At 40.1% G+C, this 26160-nt stretch overlaps 1 protein-coding gene across 1 annotated transcript in view; it reads left to right on the top strand.

The window, feature by feature from the left end:
- asic2 (acid-sensing (proton-gated) ion channel 2) overlaps positions 1–26160 on the top strand; it is a 259964-nt gene that overhangs the window by 176141 nt on the left and 57663 nt on the right. Inside the window, exon 2 of the mRNA XM_055223627.1 lies at positions 151–301. Within this exon, the coding sequence (XP_055079602.1) occupies positions 151–301 (151 nt within the window). The remainder of the gene's footprint in view (positions 1–150; positions 302–26160) is intronic.

A 26160-nucleotide genomic window follows, 5' to 3' on the forward strand; every position in this document is an offset into this window, starting at 1 on the left:
AGCAGAGAAACATCAGTGTAAACTGCCTTTAGTCATGTTTAAGTGTCTTTCTTATATAAGGAAACTCATAACATTAAATAAATGTTATGAGTTTTTCTTTACCAAAACATGATGCTTTTTTGTGACTCACCAAACTCTTGTGTGTTCCAGGTGTTCACCCGATATGGCAAATGTTACATGTTCAACGCAGCGGAGGAGGGACGGTCTCTGCGCACCACGATGAAGGGCGGCACAGGGAACGGCCTGGAGATCATGTTAGACATCCAACAGGACGAGTACCTCCCCGTGTGGGGCGATACAGGTACCACACACACGCATACACACGAGTACCTCCCCGTGTGGGGCGATACAGGTACCACATGCACACATACACATGAGTACCCCCTCGTGTGGGGCAATAAGGGTACTACATGCACGCATACATACGCATAAGTACCTCCATGTGTAGGGCAATACGGGTACCACATAAACACACTCCAACAGGACAAGTATCTCCCAGTAGTGAGTGATACAGATACTACACACACACTCAGACAGGACGAGTATCTCCCTGTGTGGGGCAATACAGGTACTACACACACACACACATACACACATATACTCAGGGAGGATGAGTACCTCCCTGTGTGGGGCGATACAGGTACTACACACACACACATACACACACATACTCAGGGAGGACGAGTACCTCCCTGTGTGGGGCGATACAGGTACTACACACACACACATACACACACATACTCAGGGAGGACGAGTACCTCCCTGTGTGGGGCGATACAGGTACTACACACACACACATACACACACATACTCAGGGAGGACGAGTACCTCCCTGTGTGAGGCAATACTGGTACTACACACACACACATACTCGGAGCAGACGAGTACCTCCCTGTGTGGGGCGATTACGGGCACCCCACACACACACACACATTCATATTCAGCGACACACTCCGTCCACAGGACAAGTGCAGATCACGTATTGACCCAAATCACACCAATCTTGTGTTATTACGGCTCCTCTTCTCTCTCCAGCCCCTGTTGCGCTCGGGCTCTCTTAAGGCCGCTATCTCAATCCATTGTTCGAATCACGAAAGTGCCGTTGCTAGGTGACCATAATTTTATTATTTTCTCTTTGATTTAATCTACTGTTTCTTTTATCTGAGCCTCCAGGGAGCGCACAACAGTCAGTATGAATTGGATTTGACCAATTATTTATGTAATTCACACATTTGACATAAGTGCTGGCCACAGCATTATTCTACAAAGTGCTCTATCCTGTTTTTATCTGTTCATTCCTGAAATATTTTGTTTCCATTTATGTTACATAGTTGATCAGCACATTCTCTGCTCATAGTAATGAAAATAATAATGCCTTACACTTTTATTGTGCTGCTTTAAAGATTCTATATTACACAAAACTGACTCTTGTGAGGTTTAATCCATGTTATATTGTTGTTACCTCCTCAAAAACAGACCTGGTGTTGTTTTTTTACCTGTTTCATTTACATATTTGAGCAACACTTTATTATTAGTCTGTCTATGATGATGTATGATGTGATGTCATGAAGTGGTAGTTTTCAAGTTAACAGCTCCTTTTACCTTTAGTTCAGTATAGATTGGCAATTCCAGGACTGAAATCATCATGATTCTAGTGAAGGTGTATGAAGTTTAAAAACACAGTGGAGCACTTCCTGTATTACCACATGATGACATCACAAGGTGGAACAGAGCATTTTCAGTTTGAGAGAAGAACTCAGCCATGTGTGAATGAAACAAAACACAACTCCAGGTCTGATTGTGATGAGGAAACAACATTATAATAACATACCAGAAAATAGCGTGATATAAACATTAAGTAAAGTGTCTAGCCTAACGACACAACAACAGTATATACGCTGGTCGGAGTGGGGTTTGATCCACTAACCTTCAGATTGGTGAACTTGACATGGCAGCCATTTTGTGCTTAAGCCCATCCATAGACACAGGATGCGTAGAACTCCCTACCTTCTGGTTAGTGGGCCATTACATCGTCCTGAGCCTCTGCTGTTCAGAACATTGTCTCCGTTCTCACGCTGAAAAGTGAAGATAACATTTGTTTTGCTTTTTCATCATAGTCAAAGCTCCTGCTCGTTTATTTATGCACTTCTCCCAGCCACAGCCCGATTGCCTGCGCGAGTCTCCATCCTCTCTGTGACATTCTAATAAGAACAAATTTAAAAATCCATGTGAATTGGAGGTTGTTAAAATTTAATCAAGTCTTTAAATGTTTTATTTGGCCCACTTTGTGCCACAGTGAGCTCATGGCCGCCGGACTTTTTCGATTCTCATTATTTAATTTGGTCCTAATTAACACAGTAATGGTTGAGTGTCCTCCTGAAGGAAGGGCTCTAGGGACAGCACCACTCATTAAATAGTAACTATGGACCAAATCAACGCACGGAGACGTCAGCGTTTGAGCCAAGTGACAGCTCGGAAGTGCCTTTGTACGTTTAGCATCATTATGAAGTTAGATTATATGACGAATTATTAGTTTAAAGCCCCACTGTGTAACTTAAAGAAGAGAGTTGTTTGTTATTATGTTTTTATTGCATTATAAAATATAGAAAATCACGTGTCCTTAGCATAGACTGTATAAACAAGTCGAGTAAGCAGCAGTTTTAGCGGTCAATTTTGCGTCGAGTTCCATATTTGGAATTCCAACAGTGAGTATCATAGCAACCAAAGAGCCAATCAAGAGGGAGGCTGCTGTTGTTGTAATTGTGAAGGAAGCGATTGCAGACAACATAGAGAGCTGAAAGAAGTTTTATCTCACGAGATGAATGAGGTGCATGCATGTGTGTTACATTACAAAGGAGCCATCCAGTACTTATACTCCAAGAAAGGTACTATCTATAGAAGGCCGGTACTATTTATATACTGTCTGTACAAGGTCATAAATGGATAAACCGTAAAAAGATACTTGCAGTCGCTGAAAAGATGTATTACAAAATCTCTTGTCCACTGAAGGATGAATACCTGTATCATGTAACTGAAGTAGCAGGTTCAAGTGTAGACATCTTAAAATAAGCATGTGTCACATTCTTACTGAGAAACAGGTTCACCTCAATGTTTAAGGCACAGTATTCAACACAAGGACTAAGAGTAAAGTAATAAAACAAAAATAATGCTTTGACTTGTTAACGCCCTTTCCCGCCCGCGCTACTGGTTTTACAGGGAGCGGGCGCTGAGCAATGCTGTCAATCAAACCGGTTGCTAATGCTATTGGGAACGACCTCGGGGAAACAAAACACCTAATTTGTCTGATATCAATGTTTATATCTTGATTTATGGACACAATAGCAAAATAAAAAAACACCAGGATCATGTAGAGTGGGTTAATATGAACATTTTAAGATCAAAATGACGAATCTGACAGCAGCAGTTACAGATTGAGGGGCCACAGTTTTTCAGTGGAAAGTGAATTGGAGCCAGAGTCGATGGAGCCGGAAGCGTGCCCATGATCGCTTCCTGTTTGGAATGCGGCGGCTAGCAGGTTAGCTATGTCCATTTATATATACAGTCTCTGATGATGACAGTTTGCCACACATATACAAATGCTCTGGCAGCTTTAATCCAGATTTAAATTCTCATCCAAACTCGTGCTTTGGCGAGCAGCTCCACAGGCCGGTGCTATGTAAACAGGAGCGTCTCGTCTCCGCGTTGTCATTGTGTCTGAATGGCATTTTCAAAGCCGTGTCATTTTTACTCCCTCTGGATCTGCGCAGACAAACTGTGATGAGTGATGAAACATAAACAGGGTGTTACATCATTTAGCTGCAGCTACTGAGAACGTCGTCTTTTATTACGATCGCATTTTATTATTTTATTTGTCTCAGTGCTACAAAACAAACAACGAGATATTTGCTTTATATTTAAATATTTCAGTTTTTTTTATTGATCGAAATTGTCTAACGTGTATATTTTAAAATTGTAGATTAATTACTATAACAATTAATTTACATTTACAGTAGTTCAGTTGGTAGCGTGTTTTGCCACTGATCCGAAGGTTGGCAGTTCGAATCCCGCTTTCAGCTTAAACATCACCATCAGCAAAGTGTAGTCAGCTGTATTTTTTACCATTATTCTATATGTTTTGCAGCTGTAAAACCCCTCACCACACACTTTATACACTTTTCTCACACAGGCATTAACATTTTCTCACATTTCTCTCAAAGTTCAAACCTTCGTAGGCGCCTTTGTCGGTGCAGAACGTTTCATCGACATTGTGGGTTTTGTCGGGGAGAAAACAAATTGCAAACGTACAGCACTTCAGAGTCACACTGCGATCCAACATTTATGTAAATTTGTCTGAACACATTCTGTACTGTACAGGAGACACGGCACAGGGGAGACTGATGGACAATGGTCTACAGTCCCTCAGCCAATCAGGACGCAGAACACAATGCACGTACCTACACTGTAAGAAAAAAGCATGAAAATTGTGCTAAAAAAATCCGCTAAATGGCAAGGCTGCGAAAGGTGAACCGCGATATAGTGAGAGACAACTGCACTGGCTTCCACTATTGCTTTTCTTGTTTAGACTTGGGCCTGAGGATGGAGTTATAAACAGGAGATAGATGATGTCCAAGCCCCTCATTCCTGTTCAAAGATGGATCGCCTCTTTAACTCCCGTCTCAAACCATTTCTGTCATCTCCAAGACTAATTACCAACCTCCCAAATGTAACCCCCTAAGTGATGAGTTTTAGGGGGTTAAATGCCACTATAAAACTTATTTTTCTTCACTTACCTCAGCTTCACCTGTAAGTTCATTTCTGCACAGATCGTATAGTACCGCATTGGAGCTTTGAGGCGCTGGGGTAAACACAGTTCTGAAGTGGAGGTTATAGTTGTGTGAGGTGCATTTCCTCCTCCTCTTCATCACTTTGAGCTCATTTTAGGTCGGCTCACGTCTGCAGCCAGAGGAAGGGCAGACAGGGGACTACCAGCTCCACTACAACATATGGCCAGATCACATTCATCATCAGAAACACACATGCCATCGATCACACACGTTTCACTCCAGAGCTGCTTACGGCGCGTTCACACTCGGACAAAATTGGTTCTAAAACGAGACTTTAACGACTTGGAACGAAACCTCGACAAGACAAGGAGCAGTGGTGGAAGAAGTGCTCCGTTTTATTGCTTACGTGAAAGTACAGAACAGCAGAGAAATACACAAGTACAAGTATCGCCTGAAAAATCTATTGAAGTAAAAGTATTAAAGTACCTGTTTAAAAAGGTATTTAAAAGTAAAAAGTGAATTTCTCACAGATTTTGAGTCTTATTAAGCTTCAAATATAATGATAAGATTTGTGCGGAATTTTGTTCAACAGAAACAACTGAATCAATAGTTTTTTGTAACTGTTTTTACAGTTACAAAAAACTATTGTTACTGTTTTGCACAAATTATGAATGTGTTAAAAATAAACTCAGTCTTTTCAGCAGGTCTCAGGCAATAATAAAAGATACTTTACTTTTCAGTCCTGTTGAAAAATGTAGTGGAGTAGAAAGTACAGATACTGCTCTCAAATGTAGTGAAGTAAAAGTAAAAAGTATCCACTTTAAAATGTACTTAAATATAGTAGAGATATTTAAGTACAGTACTTTACTAATTTTACTGACTGAAATAATGGGAAATGTGCAATCAATGTGCAATGAGTGTAATATGCAACTATGGGAACTGTGCAATTTTTATTTTAGCCCATAGTGTGTTTACATTCATGTTGTATCATATCTGTTCATTAGCATGAATTGTCCCAATCAAATAAATAAAAAATAAAAAATAAATACTTCATTACATCCCACCACTCACAAGGGCTAGATCAGAACCAGAGCAGGACTAAACCAGGTCTACATCAGGACCAAACTAGAATAAAGTGAACTTATACAAAAGCCTAGTGTGTACGTCTGGAATGTCTAGAACACATGAGAGTAGATTCAGTTCACTTTAATCTTTATCAACAACCCAGAATATCTGGTGGAACAGAGCATAATAGACTAAGACTAATAATAAAGTGTTACTCAAACATGTGTGAATGAAACAAAACACAACTCCAGGTCTGTTTTTGATGAGGTAACAATGTTCTGACACATCTTAAAGCTCACAAGAGTCAAATAAAGGACCTTTAAAAAATAACAATAATAATAAATAAAAAATGCATTAGACATTATAATAAACAGACTAAAGTTTGAACAATCAGATGTTTCAGATTCACAGCTCTCACATAAACAAATAATTGCTAACTGATCTAATCCTAACAACACGAGCTCTCACAGCAGAGTTTACACACATTTCACTGGCTCTACAAAAACTCGGCACTTACAACAATATTCTCAAGGAGTTGTTAAAAGCCAGTGACAAACTCTGCAAACTGTTTTTCCTGTATCTGCGCCAGAGGTGAGCTGTTTACAAGGGCAAGCAGAAGGATTTGAAAAGTGCTCATTTAGCGTCGGCAGATCACAAGTGGGACATGTTGGCCTGGTCAATGAGTTTAAAGAAGTGAACGTCACCCACAGCGTTCGGCTCCAGTCAAATGAAGCTCAACGAGGCTAGAGCAGGTATAGCAGCTAATTTGGAGCAGAGTTCCGTATTTGGAATTCCAACCATGAGTATCATAGCAACCAAAGAGCCAATCTGGTGCAAAGCTGGTGAAGGTCACGCTACTGCCCGGCCGTACTGCTGGTTTAGCACAGAGCAGGCTCTTAGCAGCAGGTTTGATTGACAGCGTTGCTAAGTCCAAGGAGCAATTTCATGGAAAAAAGGCACCTGATTTGTCTGTTATTAATGTTCATATCTTGAATCACTGACAGAACAGCGTAATAAAAATCATGTAGAGCGGGTTAATGACATCATCTATTCCCTAGCTATAGCTTCATCCTCAGACTCAAAGCAAAACGAAGAAAACTACAGGTCTAACCAGGATGCTAATGGTGTGAAATCACTCATTAGGGGCTTGAATGACTCTGCTAAGTAGGACTCAGGCACAATGCACACTTAGGGTAGCACAATAAACTTGGTCTACAAACAGAAACTGTAAACAATAGCTGTTTACAGTTTCAGTGTAGTTAGCTCCTTGGTTCAGACAGATATAAGGCAGTGTCCAGAAGAATATGACCAGAACTGAAGAAGTGGCTTGGATGAGCGGCCAAACGTCTTCACTCCTACAACTTTTTGTCCAGTTCACAGAGTTTATATTTTTCTTTTGCCCTAAATGTTGAACCTGATCATTTCTACTTGTGTCTACACTCTATACTTGCTATATTTAGACAAAAAACAGCATTTTAACAGTATTCATATTAGCTGCCCCCGTCTGTATTAAATATGACTGACCTGAACACAACAGTCTTGGTTTGGTTCTGGTTTGGACACAGTTTGGTTGTGTAGTCCTGGTTTAGTCCCAGCAGTCTAAGATGATAGTGTCTTTGTGGTAGCAGTATTTCAAAAAAAAACTACTATCTTTTATGAGGAGGTGTTCTCTCCTTCTCTCCCCATGTGGTTATGCCAAGTAAATTTTTCTTCAACTTCAAAATTGTGTTTCAGTTTTATTCTCGTCTGATTCTACCTTATGAGTTTCTTTTCAGCTCGCAATAAAGGTTTGCAGCAGGTATTGCATGACTCACAAGTAAATACACTTTCCCCATTAAAGTGCAGTAAATGTATTCAAGTCAATAGTGGTAAATGGTCTTGTTTTTATATAGTGCTTTTCCACCTTCAAAGCACTATGCACACTGGCAGTGAGGTGCGTTAAGTGTCTTGCCCAAGGACACAAGGACAGTGTTCATCTGTGGGCCACCAGTCTTCAGTGGACAAATGCTCTACCAACTGAGCCACTGTTGTCCAAATTATACAAATTTTCTCTAGTTAGAATACGTGTTAATGCAATGTGGACATGGATTCCAAGTTTCCGTTTGTAGGTGACACTTTGATGACTTTTCTGCATTCAAAAGATTTCATATTTTGTTCTGAATTGTTAATCGCTATGGCAACAGTGCTCAACACTCTGAAAACCATATACAGACAGCCTGGAAAAACATTATTAAAGAAGGTCCCATGTTGTTTCCTCATCACAAACAGACCTGGAGTTGTGTTTTGTTTCATTCACACATGTTTAACACACAAACTCTGCATATTTACGCTGAGTTCTTCTCTCAAACTGAAAACACTCTGTTTCCACCTTGTGATGTCATCATGTGGTAATGCAGGAAGTGCTCCACTGTGTTTTTAAACTTCACACACCTTCACTAGAATCATTTGGATGATTTCAGTCCTGGAATTGCCAATCTCTATTGAACTAAAGGTAAAAGGAGCTGTTAACTTGAAAACTAACACTTGAAAGACATCACAAGGTGGAACAGAGCATTTTGAGCTTTGGAGATGTAGACAGACTAATAATAAAGTGTTACTCAAACATGTGTGAATGAAACACAACATAATTCCAGGTCTGTTCACAAGAGTCAGTTTTGCATAATATAGGACCTTTAAGAATTTCATAACCAAAATAGAGATTGATTGCTAATATTTTTCTATTTCACTTCACAATGTCGCGCTAGTAGCTTTAGTAATATGAGTCTCCAGAGTTTTTTACTTCCAACCTCTTTTGAAAAATCCAATTTAGGCCATTTTCTTTCATATTAAGGCCCACAATAATGCGCTTTCTCTTTGTGCATGGATTTATTCAGCCCTTCCACACCTCCTACTCAGTACACTGAAGTCACATCACTGCTTCATGCTTCGATCCCTTATACACATGTGTTATAACATTAATTCATACCCAGAGCCTGTATATGGTCCATGTACTGTGTGTCGAAAAGCTTACGCCTGTTGCCTGGATACTCCTCGCTCATGGAGTAGCTGACCAAGCTTGAGTCGGATGGAAACATGATGAATGGTTTGGAAGTGTTGGCCTCTAATCTGTTCCTGTTACATGGAAAGCCAAAAGAAATCAGTCAGAGCCATTACAGAAGTACATGTCAGGTGGATTTGTGCAGAGAGCTGGATTTTTCTTACTAAACGTCACTCGAAACAAAATGGAGGAAGCGTCCGTTGGGGTTTCTGAACATTAGACGGAAAGACTGGGGGTAGTAGTAAGAGTTGTGCTTCTCTCTTTATCTCTGAAGGTTAAATCCTGGAAATATTCTTTATTTAAAGCCCCATTGTGTAACTTTTTAGCCAAAAAATCGACTAAAATGAATGGATGTTTGTATTGCACTGAAAAAACATGACTCCTGATTGTGAGCTCCACCAAACAGACTTTTATCCGGCCTAGATGAGGGAGTCACCTGCTGGTTTCCATTGAGATGTTGTTTCTTTGGCGATAATATTCCACAGTATGGCATTAAACTTATCTATCTCCATGCAGATTGTTTTCCGAAATGTGGTTTTAACTTTCATTTTCCATGGATGTGGCACCTCCAAAAGTTGTATAGAGCTTGGTTTTAAGTTTTCATTTTCTTTCTAGCAGAGGACAGATCACCACATACAAAAGCTTTGCACTCTCTGTTTTGGGGGATTATATTGATCCACCTTTTGTTTAGGCTTTATTTTATGGCTGCATTAAGCCTCTGAAATGAACAGAGAGAGACAGAAGGTAGCGTCGGATCAGCAGAATGCAAGCTGAATAGTTTGCGTTTAACCTACAGGTCCAACAGAAAAGATAACATGCAACTTATACTCAGATGTGACTTATATGTGAAATTATTCAAGTATATAATTTCACATCTTCGTTTTTGTTACACCAACAACTGCGCAAGGGTGGGGACTGTAGGTTTGTGTACCAGTACTACAGCCACGCAGGCGCTTCATCTATTTCCAGAGCAGGTAGAGTTGTTCAGAAGTGACACCAAGGATGAAAGATTCAATGGATTTAGTGATTTGGAGTGAGATCCAGAGTAAACTCGTTAGCTTGTTTTTTATGGTTTATTTATCTGATTAACTGTTAATATCTTATGTTAACAAACCAGACACGTGTTCAGTTCTGTCTGTGCTTCATGTATCTGAATAAATATAAATGTGTTACGTTAGTGTGCTGTACTGATATTCAGCCAGTTGTTCTCTATTATATTATTATTATTATAGCTTGCCTTTAAAGATAAAATGTCTGTTCTTGGTCTCAGATTTTGTCAAATAAATTTCCTCCAAAAATGTGACTTTCGAGTGCGACTTATATTTTTTTTTCTTCATTATAACGCATTTTGTCATTGGTGCGTCTTATACTCCGGAGCAACATATAGTCCGGAATATACGGTATCCAGAAGTCCTATTTATACAAGCCTATCCCAGCAACACAGTCTGTCTCCGCTTTCTCTACCCCTCCTTCCCCGTGTCTCTTGTTCATCTCTCAGCCCGAAGACCTCACCATCTTCCGACAAAGAGGGGGGTAAGTCCTGAATCAGCTGGGCTAACGAACTGAGACAGAGCCCAAGCTGAGTGTCTCCCCAGCCTCCACATCTATCCACATCATCTATAAATATCATTATAGATATTTTTTGTGACCATTGTTGTGATGTGGTCCTTGCTAATGAAAAAAACAGGTAAGTTATTTTTCAAACGGGGCTGACTGCATCTGCTCTATGGAGTGGCGCTTTGCTTCACCGCTATTGGCTGCCTCCAGCACGTCACTTCCTTTTTTTGTTCTTTTTTTTTTTTTTTTTTTTATTGTGATATTGGAGACAATACAAACAATAAAAGACATTAGACATTTTGATTTGAGGAAAAGAGTGCATACATCAGGTTTTAAGGGGGTGACGAGACAAGAATGGCATCTCTTCTTATATGGGAGGGTAGGAGTGTAAGTGTGTGTGTGTATGGGTATATAATTAATAAAACAGAAACAGTAAACTAAGGAAATAAGAGGGAAAGGACGAAACCTAAAAAAGAGGATAAGTAATTTAGTTTTTTTTTCTTTCTATTTTTTATAGTAAAAGCCAAAGTAAAATCTGTCAACTGAACAATAAGTTGTAGGCGTGAAGACGTCTGGCTGCTCATCCAAGCCTTTTCTTCAGTTCTGGTCAGATTACTGCTCAACACTGCCTTATATCTGTCTGAAGAGAGGAGCTAACTACACTGAAACTCAAAACACCTGGCTTGCTATATTGTTCTCTTTGTTTCCTTTGTTTGCTTTGGGTCTGAGGGTGGAGTTATAGATGGGAGAGGTGATGTCTTCTAAGGCCCCCATTCCTGTTCAAGGAACGATTGTCTTTCCTACCCAAAAAATGCGTCTTTAACTCCCCTCTCAAAGCATTTCTTTTCTCTGGCTAAGATCTGAACCTCACTATCTTCAAATGAGCGGTTAGTGGCTTTGACATAGCGCTAGCCAGCATGCTAATAAGTGTGAAAAACACCCATTCAGAGGTGCATGAATATATTAAGTATGACTCAACCACAGTGCACACTTATTGTAGCTCAGTTTCAGTGTAGTTAGCTCCTCCCTTCAGACAGATATAAGGCAGTGTCCAGCAGTAATCTGACCAGAAGTGAAGAAGCGTCTTGGATGAGCAGCCAAATGTCTTCACTCCTAAAACTTTTAGTCTAGTTGACAGATTTAACTTTGGCTTTTACTATGAATCAGACCTGGACGACTGAGGGATCATACAAACTTCTTCTCTTTTTGCTAAAGAGACACAATGTCACTTTTTATGGCAAATACAAAATAATTTTCAAAATGTAAACAGTGTATTAACTGACAATATCTTGAGGTCAGTTGGTCAAGGCTATAGTTTTGGTTGGAGGATTTGAAAATGGAGTTTCTGTCGTCTAGACTAGAATGAGTCATTTTCATTAGTTAATTAAAAGTAATTAAAACTTAATTACTGAGCAAATTCTCCAGTGCTCATCGACCTCATTTGAAAAAGTTTTTGTGCGTCTCATGGCATTGATCAAAGTTTGTACAGCCGCTCCCTATCGACTGGATCCCTAAATGTTTTCATTTAATGAGACGTCTGAGATGGCAGTATTTTTCTTTGCCCCAAATCACAGAAAACCCATCTTTTTAATCACGCACTAGACGAAGTTTGTTCTACATCAAATCAACAGCGTCTGACATAAAATGGAGGACCTCAAAGCAGCAGCAGAAAGCGTCAAGAGACAACAAAACAAGATCCATAACTATTGTGTTTGTGCATTTCAAAGTTTTCCTCGTCTTGTGGCTCAGAGTAATGTTATGGAGAATACTGTCTGTCATGAAAACTTCTGTTGTGTTTGAAAGAAGTGGAAGGCGACTACAAAGACCAACACAACATGGACGCTAATGGACAGAGTTATGGAACAGCAACTTTACATTTCACAGCCAGCCCCTGTACACAAGCCTAATGCTAGTTACTGATGTTTTTTATTATTATTGCACAATACTCATGGTACTGCAGTGTTTCCTTTGACCAGTATCGGTATCGGAACAACCCAAATAAAGCATTTAGCCAACAACAAGATCCATAACTATTGTGTTTGTGCATTTTTAAGTTGTTCTCATCTTGTGGAACTGAGTAATGTTATGGAGAATACTATCTGTCATAAAACCTTTTACAACCTGCCCCTGTACACCAGCCTAATGCGAGTTAGTGGTGTTTTTTATTATTATTTCATTGTACTTAAGGGTTGAACGTACTATTACACAGAGCTCATGATACTGCATTGTCTCTCTGGTCAGTGCTCAAACGATAAGCACTGCTGAAATACAGTAGACTGTTATATAAATAGAGATAGCTAACCTGCTAGCCACCACACTCCATCGACTCTGGCTCCAATTCACTTTCTATTGGAAAACTGTGGCTCCTCTCTCTGTAACTGCTGCTGTCAGACTCATCATTTTGGTTGTAAAATGTTCGTATTAACCTTCAATTAAAAGGGTGTTACCTTCGACAGCCAATCATTAACCAGTGCTAGTGCAGCCTCTGAGTGAATTCTGGAGATTCTGAACTTACACATAGCAAAAAAACAAAACAAAAGCAAAATGTGTACGTGTCCTTTATCTACAGGACTTGTGAGTATTGTATCTTTTGTCAAACAGTAAGAACGGTGGCCACACACAGCTCCTTTAAAATATTTGTTGCCAGAGTTTCCATCCTCTCCATTCATGTCTATTTATAAAGAGGTCTTGGCTTGTATTACTGTCCCCTCTCCATTTCGAGCACCGCCTTTCCCCCCTTTGCGCACTCCTTCATATTAATTCAAATCTTGGCTCGGTTGGCTTTATGTGTCCAATTGGCAAGTGAGTCGGCCTGGTCCAGGAGCAGTGCTGAAATCTCCCTGTAACTCCCCATGTGTCTTATGTTATTAAATCAAAGGGCTAGTGCCGAGGAGTGCTCCAAAAGGACTAGGAGACGAAGTGGAGAGAGAGTACAGAGGGGAGAGGGGATGTTTTTTTTTCTTTTTGCAGATAAAAGCAACAGCAAGCATAGCATTCTGATTTCTGCTAACACAGTATCACAACCAGCCAAAGCTACTATATTCCATTGTATATTTGGTGTAAGTCTTGATTTCTATGGAGATCACGAGTTGTTTGAGGCACTTCCCTTGGGCTCGGGTTCGGGTTAAAACTTTTTTTCTGATGTCTGCGTAATCCCTCCGCCGTCCAAGTCTGATCCACAGCAAAAGATGAAGTTTAAATCTGTCAACTTTGGGTCTGAGGATAGAGTTGTTGTTCCTGATCTACAACTCTATCAGACCCAATACAAACAGGAACAAAGAGAACAATACAGGTTGAATAGGGTCGTTAAGACTGAAACTGGAGACAATAGCTGTTTACAGTTTCAGTGTAGTTAGTTCCTCCCTTCAGATATAAGTCAGTGTCCAGCAGTAATCTGACCAGAACTGAAGAAGCGGCTTGGACGAGCAGCGAAATGTCTTCACTCCTACAATGATTTGTTCAGTTGACAGATTTAAATTCGTCTTTTGCTTTTTTCTGATTTTGATTAACACTATCAAAAGTTAATGACAGTTTAAATGTACGAATAAATACTTCTGAGTTTGTAAAGTAGAGGTTGAACCAGGCCTCCTCTTGGTTCATTTTGTTTCGCTGACATAAATGTGATGAGGTGCAAAGCCAACCGCATGATGCCATAGAAACAGAAAGTTAAAACCATAGTTTGGAACATTCTCCATGGAGATAGATCTATGAGTTTTATACCCTACTGTGGAATATTATAGCCAAAGAGGCAACATTTCCATGGAAACAAGCAGAGCAAACCCACTAGGAGGAGGCATGTTTTTCTTTGCTTTTCGTTGCAATAAAAAACCCAAAATTGGAAAAAACTTTTATTTTAGTCTATTTTTTTTACTAAAAGTTAGATGCCATGGCTTTATTTTATTATTATTATTATTATTATTATTATTATTATTATTATTATTATTATTATTATTATTTTGTGATCATATTTTATTATTTGACAGGATTTGTGTAAAGTATTTGCACTGAAAGATTAGAGGGGTACAATGTAAGTTTGTAGATACAGCATTCAAAACCTTCTTGTTTATCCTGAAATATTCCACAAAACGGTCTAAAATGTCTCCTCTGATTGGCCAGCGCTCAAACAATTTGCATAAACCATAGACAGTAAATATAAATGGACATAGCTTTCAATTCAATTTATTTTTGTAAAGCCCAAAATCACAACAGCAGTTTCCTCTTAGGGCTGAACATGAGAAATGATTTAACCAACAGAAACAGACAAGCAAATGGTGAAGTGTCCCAGAGCGCCCCCTGTCCTCAGACCCTCCTCCTGCAGGAACCACTGCCCCAGAGCGCCCCCTGTCTTTAGTCCCTTCTTTTCAGCAAGAAAAAACTAAAAAAAACCCAGTGGGAAAAAGAGAAACCTCGAGGAGAAGCAGAGTGAAGGAGAAATCCACTCTCGGGACAGGCAGCTGCAGATGTGTCCGTAAATCAAGATATGAACATTAATAACAGACAAATCAGGCGCCTTTTTTCCTGAGGTTGCTCCCGCTAGCGTTAGCAACAGGTTTGATTGACAGCGTTGCTAAGCTGTAGTAGTAGCGTAGTATCCACGGAGACAAGCAGGTGACTACAGAAGACCAAACTTTAGATATTGCTTTAGATAGTCCATGTCTCTTCTGTTTAATATCTTTACTGCAATATGAACGCAATATTACTACTGTCTTTTTTTTTTTTTTTTTTTTTTTTGCAAATCATATATAATTTTCCATTGAAATCACCATTAGCTAGAAAATACACCTGCAGCATCTGAGTGACATTTAAAACGACATGTGCCATTAAAGTGCAAATTAAACCAATGGCCTTTCCACGGCTTCGTCAATTAAAGTGAATCACTGTTTACTTCACTTACAAGGCTTTTACACTTATTCAGCTACATTTAAAGACACTCAATTCAAAAGCAAGGATGGCCATGTACAAAGAAAAGATGAAACATTATTTTGAACACATGTTACTAGTGAATAGGACCCTCCAACATGCTAGGCCCATGCTGTGTTATTAAAGTGCAATGTTCTTTTTCTGTGCACATGGACCATGGACATGTCTGTACCTCGTCTGTTCTTGTCATGGGGAAGTGGTGCGAATGGTTATATAGTCCACCTGTTAATAAAAAACAAAACAAAAAACATTACATTGGACATACATGGATTACCGTACAGAACAAGAATGTACAGTAAAGTTCTTAAAGAAAGCAGAAACTCATGACTACTTGTTGAACTTTGATTCAGGAGCTTTTAATACAAGATCTTGTCTTTGTCTAAAAACTGGCCACACTAGACCTGAAATGGAAAAAAGTTATTTTCGTTCACAAATATGGAAAACATTTCAAGGACATGTAAAACTGGATACACTGGTGCCACTAATGTACCTCTTTTGTTTTAAATGGGCCTGTGCAGTGATGTGTTTTGTTTTTCTTTGTATTGGTCTGTATTTGCACAGGGAGCGTTGTCTGAGAGCTCTCATTGTCTCTCCCAGTAGAAATAAAGATACATGAAAATGAACAGTGAAAAGGACGAGATAAAACATGGTTTTGTTCCATACATTGGCTCCTGTGCAGTTTCAATTGGACAGTTAGCGTTAGCCACTAACCACAAACTATGAAAAATCAGTGCTGTTTTGGTGACTGATAAATACACAACGGCATGAGTAACACCAGAGCCTTTTTACAAAGCATCACAGTGTGTAAAAGGTACTGTTGTTCCAATACCATTTTTTGTTTGTTTTTTTAAATCCAAGCCGATACCAATACTTGGCCTGAGTGTATGTACTAATACTGATACCAGTCTGATACCTGAGACCTGTAAAAAGACCTCATCCTTGGAGCACAGGGATAATTATGCAGGGTAAACAACGTCTGTGTTAGCACTGTTGTCATGCTAGCACCTTTGCTGTGTTAGTGCTGTTGTTGGGCTGCACTTTCCATAGTTATTTTCCTAACTTCAGGCTAAATGAAGGAATCAAAGAACTAACACAAATGTATTTTTTGTCATTATTAGTGAAGTGTCAGCAGAGCCTCTACGGTCTGAATTGAACCTGCTCTGGGCGTTAGTGTTAGCATTAGCCACAGACGTCAACAGTGCTGTTGCCGTATTAGTGCTGTTGCCGTGTGCTCGCATCTAGGGGCCCTCATTCTGGAAATACTAAGTGGTATCAGATCGGTGATTTGGTCTGAGTACTCACCAATACTATACCAGAAAAATTAGGTATCTAAGCTTTTGCTGATGCCAGTATCGGTATCAGAACAAACCTAATAAGTGTTTAGCCTAGTTTATTAACATACTAATTAGTACCAAAATTAGCATAAAAGCTGATCAGAAACATAGCAGGTCACAACAATTTCACAATAACATTTTTATATTACTCATCAAACACCACAAATCACATTTCTCAACTTTAAAAAAAATGGATCTTGAAGTTACTCTTTGGCAAATATAACCTATAACAACAACCATTTATTTTCTGGTGTTAAAACTTAATATATATGTCACTCGTGGAAGGCTCTATAACAGAAATCTCCAAATCTCATTTTTCCAGTGGTATTCGTCTTGAAAATGTACAGCAAAACCATTACAGCTACAGCAGACCACAATATCCTGATGTCCAGACGTGTGACAAGGATGTGATCGATCTACACTGTCAAAATGGTTTCTTGTCAGAGTGAGAAGCCGGAAGCCCAAATGGTAAAGAAAACAGTAGATGGACTGAAAATGTATTCTGTAGTTTTGTTCTGACATTTCATCCATGTTATAAAGGTTTCATTAAAGAGGGGGCATTATGCTAAATCAAGTTTTTGGAGCTTCTCCCATGTTATGACTTTGTTCCATCATCAAAAACATGTCTGAAGATGTCACCCATGCAAGTTTGAGTAAACTAGCAAGCTCTCCCAGGCCCTATTCAAACCCTCCTTTGGTTAACTGTAAGGTTTGTACAAGGCTCCGCCCACAAGCCTGCATCACCCATGCTCCCACATGACAATCTCCATAAATATACAAAAGCATGACACAAAACTGTACACTACAACTTCACAAACCTGATGTTATGTGCAGTAGTTTCATTAGCATGTCGATTGTAATGTGATAGCGTAGAGAACATGTTAATATGTTTTGACAAATTTAGCATTTCCTCTTTAATACCCCATAGAAGAAAAATACTCCCTCTTTAATACCCCATAGAAGTAAAATACTCTCTCTTTAAATACTTAGATCAGATTTATAAGTTAAAGGAGACTCAAAGTTGTATTGGTGGTTTTCAGATTTGAGAATGTGATGATGCTATACTCCCAGCTGGGGACGCAAGAGTCAGATTTTCCTATTTCCTATACATTGCCATGAAATAAACAAAAGGTAAATTAAAAAATGTTACCATCTTGCATTAGAGCCAAAAACAGCATTTTAGCAATATTGTTTTAGCTTCCACTCTGTTTGGTATTATTGGTCTGTAGGATGTTGTGACGTCGTCCGAAACGCAGCCTCTATGGGTCCACTTTAATTGGAAGTGACTGCAGCTCTGTATTTGTTTTTGTTGCCTTTTGTTTGAAGCACTTTGGTCAGCTCAAGTTGTTTTATAAATGTGCTATAGAAATAAACTTGAATTGACTTGAAAGAATTTTGTTTTTCCATTTTCCAAAAGTTAAAATCACAAAAAACTCAAATCGGCTTGCTTTGGTTAAATCCTACTGTAACGAGCCGGGGTTAGCTTCAGTTCTGCAGTTTTGAAAAGTAAATCTATGAAAACTTTTCTGGTGGAAAGCTGCCACCCGTTTTTCTCCATGGTGATGTAATTAGTTAACATGAACATTTTAATGACCAGGCAGTAGGAGACATGCTTCGGCCGCTAGCTGTGAGCCATCTTTAGAACCGTCTCTGCTCTTGGTGTTGACGTTTTATATATCGGCTTTTTGACTTCCTGAAGGCGTGGTCAGTCTGATTTAACGCCATACAGTGGAACATTCCAAGTCTAGCAATAACATCTCCATGGAAACAAGCAACCATATCCAATCTAGGTGTTGGCATTTCATATATCAGCTTTTGTTACTTCCTGATTTAATGCCATACAGTGGAACATTCCAAGCCAGGAAATTACATCTCCATGGAAACAAGCAACTCTCTCTAGTCTTGGTGTTGACACTTTTTGTTACTTCTTGAAGGTCTGGTAAGCCTGATTTAATGCTATACAGTGGAACATTCCAAGCCAAGCAAGAACATCTCCATGGAAACAAGCAACTGTATTCCATCTGGGTGCTGGCATTTCATATATCAGCTTTTGTTACTTCCTGATTTAATGCCATACAGTGGAACATTCCAAGCCAGGAAATAACATCTCCATGGCAACAATCAACTTTTTCCAGTTTTGATGTTGACGCTTTTTAACTTCCTGAAGGCCTGGAAAGCCTGATTTAATGCTGTACAGTGGAACATTCCAAGTGTAGCTTTATCATCTCCATGGAAACAAGCAACCGTCGCCGGTCTTGGTGTTGACGTTTCATATATCAGCTTTTGTTACTTCTTGATTTAATGCCATACAGTGGAGCATTCCAAGCCTAGCAAGAACATCTCCATGGAAACAAGCAACTGTTTCCAGTCTTGGTGTTGTCGTTTCACATATCAGCTTCTGTTGCTTCCTGAACGCACGGCCAGCCTGATATAATGCCATACAGCAGAACATTCCAAGTCTTGCAATAACATCTCCATGGAAACAAGCAAGGCGCAGACCCCTTACCCCAGAAATCCATAGTGCGCCTATAACTTTTTCACGACAATGGCTCGAAAAGTTTGTGATCCAACTGCAAATATTTCTCCCTAAATTTCATCACGCATAATCAGCTCTGTTCACTCCTGTTCAAATATTTGTGCTGCTCCATCTCCCTCAATATCTTTGGGAAACATTGACCCGGAGCGTTCTTTCCTGTTGTGTTTTCGACAGAGGAGGCTGAAGGACACACAAGGTGGCTCCTCTCTCCTCTGGTTTTGTGTCAGGTCTAAGTTATGAGTGGAGCAGGTGAGCGCGTCCTAAATTACCCGCCCCCAGCTGCTTCTCCAGTCAAATGGAGCTGATGAAATACAGTGGGCTCGCTCCTGTCTTTTTGTCTTTCATTCAGGTGAAGACACGGGCTTCATATATCACTCTCTATTATCCCGGATGTGTTTTATCAAGTCCGCTTTGGGGAAGTTAAAGTGACAAGAGCAGCGATGCACTGCCTTTAAAGTGTAAACAAAAACACCAAAGTTTTTTTCTATGAGTGCGCTGCAACAAAGGGGTGTCTGCACAAGTTTGGGATAAGTTTTGGTAAGTTTGAAGGGATTTTCTTTGTTCAAATCAAAGTTTGAGTCATTTTAAGATATTTGTTTACAGTTAATTAAGTACATTAATTCTTTCATTATACTAGATTTAACAATAATAATCTTTAAAGTGGAACTAAACACTAAATTGTCCATTTTTGCTACTAAACTGTGAATATGGTCGACTACTGTTCTTGGTCCTACGTCCTAGTTTTTCCGTTATTTTAGTGCTGACTGGGTAAATTTGTAGGTTTGTGGTAAAAAAACATGAGTGTGTGCTGCCTCCAGTGGCCACTGCAACTTCAAGTATTACATAACATCACACAGGACTGCCCTGATTACAGACAGGTGTTTCTGATCACAAACATCTGGCTGCAGGGGGCGGAGTTTGAAGTGTGGATACCTGTTAGACCACACTGTTCCTTATACCTCCAGACCCTGCCCCTCCTCCCCTCTCACTCTCCCCTTTAGTCCTCCAGACTCCGCCCCTCCTCCCCCCTCCCTCTCCCCTTTAGTCCTCCAGATCCTATCCTCCCCCTCACTCTCCCCTTTAGTCCTCCAGACTCTCCCCTCCTCTCTCACTCTCCCCTTTAGTCCCCCAGGCGCTCTCCTCCCCCCTCACTCTCCTCTTTAGTTCTCCAAACCCTCTCCTCCTCTCTCTCTCCCCTTTAGTCATCCAGTCTCCCTCCTCCTCTCACTCTCCCCTTTAGTCCTCCAGACCCTCATCTCCCCCCTCACTTTCCCCTTTAGTCATCCAGCCTCCCTCCTCCTCTCTCCATCTCCCCTTTAGTCCTCCAGACCCTCTCCTCCTCTCTCTCTCTCCCCTTTATTGCCCTAGACCTCTCCCCCTCACTCTCCCCTTTAGTCCTCCAGACCCTCTCCTCCCCCCTTTAGTCATCCAGACCTTCTACTCCCCCCTCAATCTCCCCTTTAGCCTTCCAGCCTACCTTCCCCTTTAGTCCTACAGACCCTCATCTCCCCCATTCACTCCCCCCTTTAGTCCTCCAGACTCTCTCCTCCTCTCTCACTCTCCCCTTTACTCCTCCAAACCCCCTCCTCCTCCCTCACTCTCCCCTTTAGTCCTCCAGACCCTCTCCTCCCCCTTCTCTCTCCCCTTTACTCCTCCATGTACTGTACAGTTTAACAGCTCTGTTTGAAATGTGGTTGTGGGCGGAGTTTAGGTGTTTAGTGCCGCTTTAAAAGTCATAGTCCTATATCTTGCAAATCACATCCAGGCCGTTTTATGATGCTCTCCATTTGTGCTGAAATGAACTTCATATATCTCGTCCTACAACTTTTTTCAGCCTGGTCTTTGCGCTGGAAAGTCCCAACGAAGTGTTTGCTCCAAATGGGAAACTTATTTTAGCAGCTTTTGGCGCATATAAAGTTTCCACATGTACCTAATTATGACTTAGTTTGGGGGGATAGTGTCTGTGGCAAATATTTATCATAGTTTGACATCAGTTAGCAGTTTGTGTGGAATAGTTGAGAAGAAAAGTACAAAAATACAGGAAGTTGTGCTGAGTTTTAAAACAGAATCTCATCAATATAAAAATTCCAAAATGCTCCTATCTTTTTCCGTCAGTTTAAATATTGATAAAGGTGTTGTCATCTTTTTATATCAGTCAGGTCATAACTAATGTTTAATTTAGACAAGTTCTGGCCCTTTTTTGGTTTGTAAGTAAGAAAAACTGGATTTATACGGCGCTTTTTACAGATAAAAATTCCACAGTGCTTTAGAGAGCAGGTACTGCAAATAAACAACAATAAGTTAAATAGGGTCATAGCAACCAAAAGTTTTTCTTCAGCTGCGTTTTAAAAGAATCCAGAGTCTGACACACGGAGACAAAGGAAAAGGTTCCCCTGGTTTCTGGCACCAAAGGCTGGTTCTGACTGGAGGACCGGAGGGTGCGTCCAGAGGAGGATTTAAAAAGTTCAGGATGTCCTGGGGGGCTGTCCGTGGGGTGCTCGGAAAAAGTAACATCTGAGATTTTAAAATACTTCCTGAACTTTACTGGAAGTCATTGGAGGGATGACACAGCTAGAAGGATGTGGAGGCATGCCGGGACCGGAGTGATGTGGAGGAACGATAGAACTGGAGTGATGTGGAGGAACGATAGAACTGGAGTGATGTGGAGGAACGATAGAACTGGAGTGATGTGGAGGAACGATAGAACTGGAGTGATGTAGAGGAACGATAGAACTGGAGTGATGTGGAGGAACGACAGAACTGGAGTGATGTGGAGGAACGATAGAACTGGAGTGATGTGGAAGAACGATAGAACTGGAGTGATGTGGAGGGATGATGAAACCGGAGCGATGTGGGATGTTTTGGGGGTTCCTGTTATGAGCCGTGCAGCAGGTTTTGCCCAGTTTGGAGTCTGTTAAGAGTCGTATTAATCTGCTGCTCAGGAAGTCAAATTGTAAACTCAACCAAAATTTTAAAAACAAAACAAAAAAATAGGCAGACATTTTAGCAAAAAAATGTAACTATGATGGCGTGAACTGTGTTTTAGTGAAGGGTGTGGCCTAACTGGTCCACTGTAGCCTGTAGATGTATTGTGTAGATGTATTGTTGACAATGAATTGTATTTTGAATATTTTTAGAAAATCATGATTTGAAACTTTGTACTTATAGGAATGCTCTAAATTAATTTTGATTAATTTTGAATAAAAGTGCTTTTTGTGAATAGGCTCTTGAATGTGTTCTGTACCTGCTCAAGGGCTGCAGATGAAAAGGAGCTTGTGGCTAAATCTGGCTCAGAGCATCATGTGTTTTGAGATTAATGTTTTCTGTGCACTGTCCTTGTGTATGCAACATGCAAACTCCAGCCAGTGTAATCCCTCAGTCAAGGTCTGATCCAAAGCAAAATAAAAATATAAAATCTGTCAATTGGACAAAACATGGTAGGAGTGAAGACGTTTGGCTGCTCATCCAAGCCACTTCTCCAGTTCTGGTCAGATTACTGCTGGACACTGCCTTATCTGTCTGAAGGGAGGAGCTAACTACACTGAAACTCAAAACAGCTGTTGTTTACAGTTTCTGTTTGTAGGTTAGGTCTGTCGTGCTACCCTAAGAGTGCACTGTGTCTGAGTCCTACTTAGCGTAGTCATTCAAACCCTAATGAGTGATTTCACACCTGTTAGCATCTTGGCTAAACCTAAACCTGTAGTTGACACATTTTATATTTTTCTTTTACTATCCAGTCAGGAAAGGATCAAACTTCTCACCATGGGGCTTCCAAACTAACCTATTCAATACTTTTCCAGGGTTCTGTTTGGATGACTTTATTAAATTGTCCTGCAAAATAAAAACAAACAAAAAACAACTCACATTTTATCGCTAAAATGTTGTTTCCACCGACCATGAATGTCAATATCTGCCTTGGAGCGTTCCGCCTCCTTAAGCAGCTCGATACGTGTTTGTAAAAGAAAGTACACAGAGATTTTTCAGTAGAAAGACACAAGGACGCATAGGCTAACACACAACTCTGGCTCACATTTAAAGGAGGCTTGCTACAAACTTGGAGCTGCATTTTGATTGATTCATGCATGTCTGAATAATCCATTGATGTTCGGCTGAGAACATCTCACACTGTGCACAGCTGGGTACGTTACTATACTCTATTTTATTTTTATTTTTTTAATCTACACTCCAGGTGATCCACGTGGGCACAACAGTGTTTTCTCGCCCTATTTCATAAGCAAAAAAGCCCCATGAATGAAGATCTGCAGCTCGTCTCTGTAGCATTCAACTATGAAGAAGATGAGTCAGCAGCATGGCCCCGCACCAACAGTAAAAGCGTACACAAAACTCAGGCAACTATATCCAGCAAAAAGATAAAATGGAACTGCAGCACAAATGTAATGCCATATATACAAAATTCCCTGTATGTCTGAACAAAACCATAGACTGTATGAAGAAGTGGACTAAGTGAGTGTGACGTCACCACAGCGTTCAGCTCCAGTCAAATGAAGCTCATCGAGGCTAGAGCAGATATAGGGGCCAATTTGGAGACGAGTTCCACATTTGGAGCCAATTCGGAGTGAGGCTGTTGAAGGCAACGCCCCCTCCGGCCCGCATCACTGGTTTCACAGGGACTGGGCGCCTAGCAACACTGTCAATCAAAGTGTTGGTGTATGAATGTGTGAGTGGCTCTTGAAGATAAAAAAGCTTTATGTAAATGTCATCATTTTACACTTCTTTAACTTGACTAAATTACACACTTCAGATAAGAACATCTTGCGCAAAATGTTATTCCAGTATTGAGATGGTCTGTACTATTTGGTATCAGGAAAAAGATGAATCACTGTAAGTCATAGATACACAACACAGTTATTCTAATTAAACTGCAACAACATCCTCTTGGCAGCATCACAACAGCTGAACATACACTGAAAATGATTAACATTTGAAAATATCAAATGTATATCCATCCATTTTCTTCTGCTTGTCTGGGGCCTTGTCACGGGGGCAGCAGTCTAAGCAGGGACTCCCAGACTTCCCTCATACCAGACACTTCCTCCAGCTCTTCAGGTGGAAACCCGAGGTGTTCCCAGGCCAGCTGAGAGACATAGTCCCCCAGGGCCTCCTCGTGGGACATGCCCAGAACATCTCCCTATGGAGGCATCCAGAACAGACGCCCGAGCCACCTCAGCTGCTCCTCTCCACATGGAGGAGCAGCGGCTCTACTCGGAGCTCCTCCCATGTGACTGAGCTCCTCACTTTACCTCTAAGGGAGCACCCAGTCCCCCGGAGGAAACTCATGTCAACTGCTTTTATCCACCATCTTGTCCTTTTGGTCATTACCCAAAGAAGATGTAAAGGTGCACTATGTAACTTTTTTCGTAGAGAGTTGCTTCTCTGCATGGAGATGTTACTGCTTTGCTTAGAAGGTTCCACAGTATGGCATTAAACTTGTCTATGTCTTCGGACACATTTTCTATTTATTTTTTGGGCAATATTAGCATGTGTGATAGAGTTGAAGAAAAAAACAATACTGTGAAACATTACCATCTCCATAGAGACGCAGATATAACCCACCCACCAGAAAAGTTACATAGGGAAGCTGCACTACATTGACACAAACGTAACAAAGTCCTTAGCTTCCTGTTATTACACAGCAGCTGTTTAACTCCATCAGGCTGAGCTTTAATGAAAGAGCCATATCCTCAGTACATAACATCTGTACCACACTGTGATACTGTGAGTAAAACACTGCTCTCGTTTCCACTCGCAGTATGCAGCCTGCACACAGCACAGCGTCGTCATTTGACATGTTGTGTAGAATGTCAGAGCAAATCAATATGTACTTTGCAACTAGAATATCTAAGAATTGTCCTATATTAAAACTCCAACTCACATGCTCACCTATTGCCATAAGAAAACACAACCCAAATATGTTACTGCTACTTTTTTCTTTATATATTTTTGTGCAATTAGGACAAATAACACAATAAAGTACCCCTTAAATACAATTGATTTGATTAATTGGTTTAATTAGGCTGTGGGGGTCCTAGGTGGTTGGATAGTTGGATGGAAGTTTGGGAACCCACATTGTAGAATTGTAAAAAAGATAAAAACATTTGTGAATAATTGTCTGTCTCTTTCTAATGCTTTGGTTTGCATTTGGTTTGTCCCATATAGGCCACTGTAGAAACGTCAGTGTTATAAACAGCATGTAGGACACACTTTGTAAACTTTTTGGGGTGAGCAAAATAAAGAATTTAATGTTTCATGTTGATGTTATACCCCATAGATATTACCTTTGGCTGTTCATTCTGAATTCCCAAGTTCTGTAGACCTCAAAATGCTTCCATAAAGTTCTGCCTCCAATGTGATAAGTTTGTTATAGGAGTTTATTGAAATCTAATTAAATAAAAACAGTAAAAGGTCTTCCATGGAACAAAATTGTAAACCTAGACACAATTTTCTAATTTTATGTAAAGGAGTGCCCCAAGGCTCAATTTTGGGCCCGCTACTTTTTATTATATTTATTAATTCCGTTGGTTGCAATTTAAGCCAAAGCCTCCTACATTTATATGCAGATGATGCTGTTTTATTTGCAAGTGCGCTCCCTCTGCTGTTCAGGTGATTTTAAAACTGCAGCAAGATTTTAATGAAATCCAAAATTCTTTCATGAATCTTAAATTACCACTGAATGAAAATAAAACTAAGTATATGATTCTTTTCTAAACCCATTTAAGTGACGTAAAAGCTATAAATCTGTATACACTAACTGGTACAGCGATAGAGTCAACACTAGAGTCAAAACTTATCCTTTAAAAAAACATATCTCTGCATTATGGAACAGTTTAAAATCAAAGTTATCATTTTATTACAGAAACAAATCTTGTATGCTATTGAATTACAGAAAATAAATTGTTCAAGCAGCCT

The sequence above is a fragment of the Periophthalmus magnuspinnatus genome, chromosome 8, assembly GCF_009829125.3.
Source record: "Periophthalmus magnuspinnatus isolate fPerMag1 chromosome 8, fPerMag1.2.pri, whole genome shotgun sequence".
NCBI classification, from domain to species: Eukaryota; Metazoa; Chordata; class Actinopteri; order Gobiiformes; family Gobiidae; genus Periophthalmus; species Periophthalmus magnuspinnatus.